Consider the following 11,984-nt stretch of genomic DNA (forward strand, 5'->3'; position numbering starts at 1 on the left):
TCTTTGTATTCCACCTTATTAGAAATGTATGTGAGCACTATGTAGAAACATGTTTCAATGCTAGATCTCTCCGAAATCCTCGAGAGCTCGCCATACATGCTTTCCACTAGACACTTGAGCTCCAGTGCCCATTTATGTGTCCAAGAAGCCATCTCGAGTGCCTAGACCAAGCTTTAGGCGCTGGATCTTTTGTACTAGATAATCCCCCATTCTCAAAGCTTGTAGAGTAATGCATATTTGGGTGTCCCGGAATCCACCAGACCCCTTTTCACACTGGGAATGTCTAGGCTGGTGACAATTGTTCACGAGCAAAGAGCTTCGTAGTGCGTTGTTTGCCTTGCATAAGGGCAATGCCAGGGATATGATGCCCTCACCCCATCTTTCTTGATAACATTTTTGGATGTCATGGTAATTTTGCCACTGCAGCCGGAGATTTGAGACACAAGTACTATGCCTTGTTTCTTTTCGGAAGGTTTGATTTATCTCATCCCTTAAGGGGAAACAGGACCTTGATTTTATAGCAGACTGATCAGATTCTTGACCCTACCAATTGTGCACTGATGTCAACGGTGGAGAGAACGCTGTATGACCAGCAGCAGAAACTGTACTGCCAACAACAGTGTAGCAGAAACTGTACTGCCAACAACAGTGTAGCAGAAACCATACAGACAGCATCTGGGTTGTACGGACATAAGCATCGGAGTTGTATGGACTCACAGATGACCTGTATGGATTGTTGCAGTTCTGTACTGACTGCTCCAAGCTGATGTCAGCAGTATGGATTACCACATCAACTGTACGGACAATTGTGGGGAAGGGTAGGTCAGGAGGCACTGCTCATGGTTGCTAGGAAAAGAAGGGTTACGAAGATCTTTGCATAGTACTGGGGCTGCATGCAGGAAACATCGCATGCAGTAGGTGAAACAGTGTGCACCTGGGTTAAATTGGGTTAGGGGGGGGTGTCACATGTACTTGCTTCTGAGTTAGGGCCATGAGATAGTCCACGAGAGCTGTATAGAATTTTGCATCGACTTCAAGCTGTTTTGCAAAAGTTGTTTTTGATATTGTTTAACTGGACATCTAAGACTTTGGGTGACAAGTTGACTGAGTGCCTGCAGGACTTTGTATCAAATTGCCCTTTTGGAATAAAGAAACCATGGGGGGTGCATTTCAGACCTAGTGTGTAATTTAAGGGAAATCTTAGATCTCTTGGGCAATCCCTGTTACACATGGGGGTGGCCTCTTTCTACTACTTTGTATTGCAAATTCTTGAGTGCACATGACATGAGATCACATATTTGGCAAGAACACTGAAAACAGGTTTTTTTAACTCTCTTGATATAGTGACGAGTACCCATTATTTGTCCCGCCACATAGTGGTGCCATATCAGAGGAGCAAGCTTTTTCAGACAAAGGAACGAGCATAATGGGTTTCTCAACCATTGAGGGCACAATGGAGGGAAGGTTGGAAGAAGGTCATTCTAGTAGTTCTAGATATGGAAGTAGCTCATTGCAAACACTGGAGATGCATACTGACGTTCAAAAGGGTATTAAGCTTTTGAAAAGGAGTGTGGGGTGTGTGTCATCCTATGGTTTCAATCAACTTCTGTCATCCACGCCATCCAGTATGACCACATTCCAAGCGCTAACTGAGCTCATGATTCTTCTTTCTTCAAAAGAGGTTAGGCTAAGGTATGCATATTACTCAATTTTTATACCTTTTTCTGGCATTAAAATTTTAGAGTTCTCAATTGGTGGTGTCTACAGTCATGGTGCCACTCAAAAACCATGTTTTACATGATTTCCTATATTTAGGATTAGTAGAAGTAAGCAACACCAGATCAACAGTCTTGCAGAAAGTGCTCTGTCAGCTGCAAGCACCATGGAAATAAGCAGGCAAGAGAGAGACAGTAGGGTATATCTCCAGACTTAATCTCACTTCCATGTTCGAGCAAATATTTGGTTTTTGAGCTTACAAGCATTTGCTAATGTTTCTTTGATGCAGGAGTTCGAGGTGAGCATCGGAAGGAATCTAAATATAACCAACAGCTTTTATTGCATAGGAAGAGATTTTGATCACATGGAAGGTAAAGTCGGGGAGAGTGTTCTTGATGAATGGGATATGGTTGAGCATCCCACACTCCCCCCACCACCATCCCACTCTGAAGATGTCGAACATTGGACACGAGCAATGTTTGTGGATGCCACAAAGTAAAATGTACAGTTGCTGTCATATGTATAGATGCACCATGTGTATACTCTAGATGTCACTTGTATATTTCAGGATGGTTATATTGGATTCAATTTGTTTAGCAAACTGTATAGCAACTTTCATTGCAATTCAGCTTTGCAAAAACTTTTGGTAAGCTACTCATTTTATTATTAAATCTGATACAATGTGAGGTTTAAGATGCAACTCTAATAGATTCTGACATCTACACTTCTAAATGGAGCTTCATATGACCTATATACTTGCAAATGCATTTTTCTTCATTCGTCCATTGGCAAGTGATAAATTTGATACAAGACAACCGTATAAGGGATCATCTGGGCCTCACAATTCAAGAACAAGGTGCCTTGAAAAGAACTAATACTACCACTACTACTACAACTACTACTACGGTGATGACCATGACAACGACGACAACTATTACAACCACTACTACCACTACCACTACCACTACCACTACTAAAATGACGACAACTACTACTTTTGCATGGCCGAGAATGGGGTATTACTCCATAAAACCATGTAGCCTATGTAAGCACTCCTGTCCTTTCCCACTATACCATGTCATTCTGAACATCTGAACACCATGACGCACAATGCTTGAACATTACATGGTTCTAAAGCTTTAGATTGTAAGTGAACCAATACTACGTGCTGTGCATAAATTTTGGACTATGTAAGCTTGAGATGGTATTTGGACAAGATAAGCCTTAGATGGTAATAAGTGGACAGAAACACGCACAAATTTTGGACAAGATTGTATGATCTATGTGCTATGCAATTTTTATTTTCATTTTCAAATTTAAATAATACAGCCGATATGTGCATTTTTACATTAAGGCAGCTATGCATAATGATCCTCTCCTTAAGATACACATTTTATAAGAGAAGTATTAAGAGGAAAAGGAAATTATGTGATATGTGAAGCATTATGTTACCAAGAGGGATTTGAACATAAAGCGAGGGATTACACAAGCAAATAATTCACAGAGATATGCACACCTTGGGGATTGTCAAAGAAATGAATGCAAAATTGCCCTTTTCTTAAACAAGGGCAAACAAAAAAGCAAAGAGTATGTGCCCCAAATGATAGGATTTTTAGTATTTGTTGGAGTTCAGTGAGGATTTGGTGGAGAGAGAGAGAGAGAGAGAGAGAGAGAGAGAGAGAGAGAAGCTTCAAAAGACCCAAAGGGTCTTTGAGACCAAATAATCTCCATGATAAGGTGTTAAGAGTATATAATGGGGTAATCCAATGATACCAACCTCCTCTAGGATGGAGTATAAGGCAGTGACGGTATTTTCTTAATGTGATGGGAGCTCCCCATGTCGTCAAAGGATATCATAGGTCTGCAGATGAATGGAGGGCAAGACCTTGTGGTAGGGGGTGTCTGACTCTCTCTCTCTCTCTCTCTCTCTCTCTCTCGATCCCTTGTGTGCGTGGGGCCAAAAGGTTCCATGCTTGTATGTGTGAGCAATGGGCTGCATGATCCCACTGTGGGTAATAACCTTGAGCAGATGTAATCCAATGAAGTTTGTGATGGAGGTCTCAAGAGGCATCTTGCTTGCTTTGACTCCCTAGGTGTTGTTACAGCATATGACCTCTCGATGGTGGTGAAAGCCCCAGTAAATACATGCCTAGGCATCTCCAATCCTCGTATTGCATAATCCATGAGGTGGGCTGTCTTCATTCGGAAAAGGCAGTAAAATCTCTCATGGTCCTCATAGTAAAGTGGGCATCCCCATTTGTGCATACCTTGCATATCCGTGCCTCTCGTGTGCCTTGCTAGACTCAGGATCATATTTTGAATTGGTTACTGGCAATCTGCATAGCTTTTGTGTGTGTGTGTGTGTGTGTGTGTCTGTGAGAGAGAGAGAGAGAGAGAGAGAGAGAGAGAGAGAGAGGGCTTGTTAAAGGAACATTAAATCAATAACGTTATCAGGAGCTATGTATATTACATTTGATGAAGTCTATGACTTTGATTTCACCCCCTTGGGAAAGAAAAGAAGAGAACTCATTGAAGTCTTACAAACACTTGAGAGTTTAAACCCAAATAAAGAAAACTGGAAACAGTGTACGAAAGCTTCAATTACCTGAAGTTATTGGAGAGAGCTAATTAGGCATGTAGCTGATATAAGGCGCCACTAGAAGCCATGCAAAACCCCTTAAGGCCTATTTCTTGATGTTGTGTGGTTCTATTTCTTGATGTTGTGTGGTTTTGGTTGGTCATTTCTTAATACGGCTGTGTTTGTCTTTTTTGATGAAAATGCGGAATGAAGAGAGAAAGGGGACTCGATTTTCCCCCATCTCAGAAGCTAGAAATTGCAGAGTCTATGTATCAGCTGCAGGATTAGATCCTAGGTGTTCAAAAGTTTTGTTTGATTACGTTGCATAGCATCAAAGCCCTGGCAGGGATATTTCGGTGGTCACTCGAATACTCGGTCGTTGTTGAGGCACTAGAAGCTTTTCAATGCCTGCCTGTCTTCTTACATGAGCATATAATAAGCCCAAATTATTTGCATATCTTTGGTATAACCGAATGGGCTAATGGATCCATAGCCTTTAACGTCGCACTAGCCATTATGGCTTAATGGAGATGAAGAGCTCCCCTTTTATTTGACATTGGCAATCAATATTGCTTTTTTGTAATGAGCCAAAAAGAAAAAAGAGGAGTGTCTTTATTCTATTCTAAGGTGGTTGAAGTCTTGAGATGTCCAAACCTCATCACGGAAGTATATGCGGGTTGAAGACATGCATTACAAAGGAAACAAGAGAGATGCACGTGTGCCACCATTTGGTTTAATTTGTTAAATCATTCAATTACTATGTGGGGAGCTCTACTATCTTAAGTTGGATAATTCTATGCCAAAATTAGCGCTCTCAAAGGCTACATCGAATTATTATTTGATTGTGCACAATTGTCACCAAATATATTTGGTTTAATTTGCTAAGTCAAGGGCTATTTTAATAGGCACATACACTGCCAACTTCCACTGGAATTTATCCGCATTTTGTCTATTGTTACACAAACTCTTATTTAAGGTGTGCACTTTTCCACTGGAATTTATCCGTCTTGGAAAGCATTTTGTTTATTGTTACAAACTCAAATTCGTAGATGCTTTGTTTGTTTGTTGCTTGAATCATGCATTCTAGATGCTTTGTTGTACTATCATTGTTGTGGAAAGATAATAATTAAAGCCTTGCGGGAGGGAGCTTATTACTGATGTCCTGCTTGCTATGTTCAACTTAGATTTTGAGTATAATGGATTGTTTTATTTTTTTTAATAAATTTTTTTCCAAACATGTACCACAAAGAAAAACCACTGATATGTTGCAGCGTTCTTGTATTATATGATGATGGTCCAGGGAAAAGACCAGGCCCCCCCCCTCTCTCTCTCTCTCTCTCTCTCTCTATGTGTGTGTGTGATCTTCCTGTCGAGAATTCTTCCAAACCTTCAAGGAGTGGGACCCCAGTTGGTAAAGTGCACCCACATTCCCATATTCATTCCTAAGGGATATGGGGATGTGGCCACGGTCAGCAAGAGTCACTCTTACTAGAATGTTTAACAAAAGCCTTTGCCTTGAGAAGATCCATTGGATATGGTTGTCCTCTTACACTTAACTACTGATGCTCTTGACTGGTTAATGCAGGATGCCATGGAGAAAGGAAATGTTTCTGCAGATAAGGGTCAAATGTGCCTCCAACAGTCCATAATGATCAAGGCTCAATCAAAACCTTTTGGAGATACCTATCTTTTTTGCCTGACGTCATGCTCGATAATCAAACATGAATAAGGACTATGTTAAAAGAACCCTCCACTTGTGCTAATGGAGTAATGACATCTAAGAAAGACAAACCTTTTGGCTCTTGGGTATTCCGATGGGCTTTGGGGTCACTCTACACCAAAGATGGTAGGTGAGTAGATATGATCCTCTACACAAGAGAGCATAACATAACCTAGCCTCAAGCTTACATCAAGAGACCATAGCCTAAGCCTCAAGATAACATAGCTTTGGCCTCCCAAGCCTCCCTTGAGTGTGCCCCCATGCCCCTATTATATAGGAGGGCCCTCAAGTGACTCTTGACTCTCCATTTCCCATGTAAGTCAATATTAGATAAAATGGGAAAAATCCCTCAAAATGGGAATGTATTCAAAAAAATTGTTTTGGCCATAACTTGAACATGCAAACTCCAAATTTGTCGAACAAAGTAGATGTAGATTCTACTTTTTAAGCTCTTTCCAATGATATGTCACATGAATATGTTTTGACAAACTTTTGGATGAGTTTACCATAACCCCACTTTTTTCATGAGAATGGGATTTTTCCCACTTTATCTAATATTGACTTATGTGTGACCCTTGGATGCCTGACCCTAACCTTAACCCTTAAGGTTAGTCCTAACCCATGCTCCACTAGAGCTTGTTCCCATGCTCACAAGCCTAATGTGGGTTAGCCTTCTAGTATATACACACATAGTGTGCATATAACATACTTCCCCTCTCTCAAATCATTGCACTCTTGCAATGAAAAGAAGGGGAACTGTGTTGAACAATCTCAACCGACTCCCAAGTCGAATCCTCTATTTCTCTATCTTTCCACCCAATTTTAACCTCAGGGAGGATTAGTCAACTACGAAGTTTTCTTTCCCTGAATTCAAGTACCTTACCAGGTTCATGTGGAACATAGGATAATTCTTCGACTTCAACGAGTTCTTGAGGAGTAACTATGTTATCCTCACCTCCCAGATTCCCTTTCAATCTATTGATATGAAAGACTGGATGAACTCTAACATGTAGAGGTAGTTTAAGTTCATACACAACTGTGCCAATCCGATGTATAAATTGAAATGGACCACAATATCTAGGAGATAAATTCGAGCATTTTTCTTTTGACAAAGTCCGAGAATCTTTAGGAACTTTTAAATAAACCAATGCTCCTGGTTCAAAAGACCAAGTTGAGCGTCCTCTATCAACATAGAACCGTGCCCTATCCTGAGCACTCCTGATAGAATCCGGAGCTTCGGTCAGCATTTCCTGCATATCACGCAAGAAGTCCCTCGATGCATCAAGCTCGATGTTCTTAAGACCGACATCAATAGGTGCTCTAGGTTGATACCCATACATAAGCATGAATGGACTAAAACCAATAGCCGTATGTTTAAAACTATTATAGGCAAATTCCATCACTAGAAGATAATTTTCTCAATTTGATGCTTTTCCAGAAACATATGCACGAAGCATATCCTCTACAATCTGATTCATACGCTCTATTTGCCCATCAGACTGCGGCCATCAGACTGCGGATGATCAGAGGAATTCATACTCAAAGTAATTTCCTCATTTGTAAACCATTTGGAATAAAGTAGAAAAACATGGCATTATAACAACAGGAACTAGGGATTCATCGGTGCCCCGACGTACCCACATTTGCACATGGAACTATCGACGTCCCGAGTTATCCATATCAATATAAAGAGTCATCAACATCTCAAGATGAGTCACATATGTCTATCCGTAAACCATCAGGTTGATTGTATAAATCACTTAAAGTACGAAACTAGAGAAAGAAATGCCAACAAAGGAAAAATCCAAATTTTCTTAATCCGAACACAACAAGATAAACTTGCTGAACTCTAAAGAAAGAGATTTCAACAACTGAAAATACCGATGAGATTACACTCATCAATACATGCAGGCTATAGATAAAAGAAGTTTATCAAAAGAGAATGCCTATACTATAACTTTAAATGAATTCAGAAAATGAGATTGTCTTTGAATATTGAGGTCAACATGCTAAGTGATGTAAGCAAAGCAACAATCTTGAGTCCAAATTATCCCATAAGATAATATATGTGAGGGATCGCTAGCGTCCCGTAGCACCATGATACCACCCATACATACCTTACCATTTTGAAACTCCCTAGTATGCCGTCTAGGAAATATGAGTAAAATTCTATATAAAAGGAATAAGATGGCCTTATCCCAGACTTTAACATACTAAAATCTGTCTCTATATATCGAGGACATCATTAGAAAAGAAATTTGAATTTTTGGCGCCTTTCTAATGATAACTACCCAAAACACAATAAAGTTAGGATAGAAAAATAACTCACCTAGATACATAAGCAACTAGGTATCTAAGTTGGAATATGTACAAAAGTACAAGGAACATAGTCCAAAATTACGTGCAAAAGATGAAGGCAAATGCTACCTTCAAAGCACATGATATTATCCAAAAGATCAAAAGATCCTCATAAAACCATGGATAAAAGCATAAAAGCTCCTCAAATCCATGAAAACCATAGTTGATCATAAAAATCAATGCATACCATCTAATGGTCCTTAATCATGCCAAAAGTAGCATTAAAATTGGTGGCCAACTCATCAATCCGGAGTATATGAACGTAGTGTCCTTCAAACAAAACTCCAAAGTAAGCAAGTGAAACACATGTGTGTAACACTGAGAAAAACCCCTAGACACAAGTGATCTAGGCAAAAGCTGATGAGTCCATATAAAACTTAGAAAACATCCAATAAAATCCACCAAAACAAAACGATCAACTAACCCATGATAGAACTTATCTTAGAATTTGGAAATTAAGCATAGACCATGTACACTTAAACAAGTACAAAATAAATTATCATGAAAAAGTGTCAAAGGTGAGACACACTTTGAACGCAGATTCTAGCCATCAAAAGTATGGAACATGTCCAAAAAGAATGGCTAAACAATGGCAAAAAATCAAGAAAACATCGTTCATAATTAATCCAAACATAAATATATACTAATACGAGATATAATTATATTAATAATATGCAAATAATCCACATCTATCTAATGTCAGCAAAGAAAACGTACTTCAACATTAAATAACCCTCGAAAATATTAAATTCTCAAATAAAAGAATTATCATGATTTTTTTCTATTTTTTTCTAATTTTATAGGACCTCAAAATATGATAATTTTGAATTCCACCAAACTTATCTTATGGCATTCCAAACCTATATTTTTCCAGAAAATTTTTAGCAATTAGATTTGCCAAAATACCATTGATATTTTAAAAATACTAAAAATAATTTCTAAAATATTCCTTATTTTTCCTGAGAATCCCATTGTTCACGAAATTTCCATTTCTGTCCGCCAATTCTCAAATCCAATGAAAATTTACAATTTTAATGGATTTTCTAATTTTTTGAGTTAAAAAATATATTTTTAAAGGAATTTGAATGGTCACGAGCGCTTGAATGGACACACCACATGCCAAACACCAACCCCACATTTTTCAAAAATTTAAAATAACCTTTGTCTAATTTTTCACTAATTTTCAAGAATTTTTAAAAATTTTTATTTTACCCGGAACACATAAGAATACAAACGGTCAAAAAATTTCGGAATCCCAATGGTTTTCCCGGAATACGGAAAGCCAAAAGTTTTGGGAAAATGAAAAGACCAAAAAAAAAATCGGAATGTGAAAGGTCAAAAGCTTTTGGAATCCGAAAGGTCAAAAGATTTTCAAGAATTCGGAAAGCCAAAAGGTTTCCCCCGGGAATGCAGAAAGCCAAAAGATTCCAAGAAAAAAATTTCAGAAAATTCTAGAGTTTTGTTTTTTCTCAATTCTCATATTTTTCTCATCTTTTTCAGGCTTTTTCCCAAGCTTTTTGAATAGATTTCAAAAGTTTTTTTATTTGAATTAAAAAAAATTAAATAAAGCTGTAATATAAAGCTTATAAAAAAATCTTTAAAGGGGGGGCGTTTTTCGCTCGGCGGCTGCTGCGCAGTCCCCCCGCCCCACGTGCGTGCATCAATGCGAGAGAGAGAGGAGGGTCTCCCTCTCCACTCTCCTCTCTCCTTCTACTCCAATCTAACCTTTTGTCTCCACCCCCTCCTTCTCTGTAATCAGAGAGGAGGATTAACAATTTAATTAATCTTTTTTAGTAATCATAATTAAAAGTTAATTATGATTAACCAAATTAAAAGTTAATTATGATTAAAAATTAACCAAATTATGCCAACTAAAAGGCGTTCACACAGGCGAGAGGAAAAATAGAAGAAAATTTTGGAATTGAGAGACGAAGAGGGTCCCATGCACACGGGAGAGTATTTCATGCATCAACATGCTGCCCCCTACTACATTTCAGCAGAAAATCATCAGAAATTTGATAGCATACCCACGGAAAAACTCGCAAAAATGTATAAAAAATATATTTTTAACCATAAAAATGCTCCAAAAAATTCTAAAAAATTAGAAAAACATTCCTAAAATTTTTAGAAATTTAGGGAATCCATTCTACCAAAAATGTCCACATTAAAATATGTGGTATTTTTGTAAAAATTTCCATTAATGCTTATTTTAAACCACAAAAAATAGAAAAAAATAGCATTAAACTCATGAAATTTTCCTGCAACTTCGATTCATCCATTGATTAGTAGTAACACGCGTTCCAATCGCCATATCGATGATCTATGTCTAAATAATCAACATAAATCAACAAAATAACATTTTTATTAGTAAATATTAAAATTTACTTCAAAAAAATACCAAAAAATATAATAAAAAAGAAAAATCAACAACAATTAACTATTGCTTTGATACCACTGTTAAAACCCTAAGATCTTTCTAGATAATTGTTATGCATAAATCAAGCATAAACTCATCCACCCGACCACCCCTGAGCCCAAGGGATGCACACATGAAATATAATGAAATACATCATACCTTTACCTTGATGTACCATACCATCAAGAGGTATAACTCCAATCCAATAGCATGTAGCTATAGTGTAAAATGGTAGGTGAGTAGATATGATCCTGTATACAAAGAGAGCATATTATAACCTAGCGTCAAGCTTACATCAAGAGACCATAGCCTAAGCCTCAAGATAACATAGCCTTGGCCTCCCAAGCCTCCCTTGAGTGTGCCCCATGCCCCTATTATATAGGAGGGCCCTCAAGTGACTCTTGACTCTCCATTTCCCATGTGTGACCCTTGGATGCCTGACCCTAATCTTAACCCTTAAGGTTAGTCCTAACCCATGCTCCACTAGAGCTTGTTTCCATGCTCACAAGCCTAATGTGGGTTAGCCTTCTAGTATATACACACATAGTGTGCATATAACATACTTCCCCTCTCTCAAATCATTGCACTCTTGCAATGAAAAGAAGGAGAACTGCGTTGAACAATCTCAACCGACTCCCAAGTCAAATCCTCTATTTCTCTATCTTTCCATCCAATTTTAACCTCAGGGATTAGTCAACTACAAAGTTTTCTTTGCCTAAATTCAAGTACCTTACTAGGTTCATGTGGAACATAGGATAATTCTTCGACTTTAACGAGTTCTTGAGGAGTAACTATGTTATCCTCACCTCCCAGATTCCCTTTCAATCTAATGATATGAAAGACTGGATGAACTCTAACATGTGGAGGTAGCTTAAGTTCATACGTGCAACTGTGCCAATCCGATGTATAAATCAAAATGGGCCACAATATCTAGGAGATAAATTAGAGCATTTTCCTTTTGACAAAGTCTGAGAATCTTTAGGAACTTTGAAATAAACCAATGCTCCTGGTTCAAAAGACCAAGTTGAGTGTCCTCTATCAGCATAGAACCGTGCCCTATCTTGAGCACTCCCGATAGAATCCCGAGCTTCGGTCAGCATTTCCTGCATATCACGCAAGAAATCCCTCGATGCATTAAGCTCGATGTTCTTAAGACCGACATAAATAGGTGCCCTACAATCTGATTCATACGGTCT

General features: G+C 38.4%; 1 protein-coding gene across 4 annotated transcripts in view; it reads left to right on the forward strand.

Moving 5' to 3' along the window:
* The window catches only part of LOC147611186 (DNA-directed RNA polymerase II protein), a 44,355-nt gene extending 41,907 nt beyond the window's left edge, over window positions 1–2,448 (forward strand). For all 4 annotated transcript variants that reach the window (XM_086785848.1, XM_086785849.1, XM_086785847.1 and 1 more), the window contains exons 10-12: window positions 1,345–1,692; window positions 1,816–1,915; window positions 2,006–2,448. In XM_086785848.1, coding sequence (XP_086641974.1) covers window positions 1,345–1,692; window positions 1,816–1,915; window positions 2,006–2,215 — 658 coding nt within the window. In that variant the 3' untranslated portion in view covers window positions 2,216–2,448. The remainder of the gene's footprint in view (window positions 1–1,344; window positions 1,693–1,815; window positions 1,916–2,005) is intronic.
* Window positions 2,449–11,984: the final 9,536 nt, after the last annotated feature.

Source organism: Cibotium barometz, chromosome 48 (genome assembly GCF_041138505.1).
Source record: "Cibotium barometz isolate CiBa-2024 chromosome 48, ASM4113850v1, whole genome shotgun sequence".
Classification (NCBI taxonomy): Eukaryota; Viridiplantae; Streptophyta; class Polypodiopsida; order Cyatheales; family Cibotiaceae; genus Cibotium; species Cibotium barometz.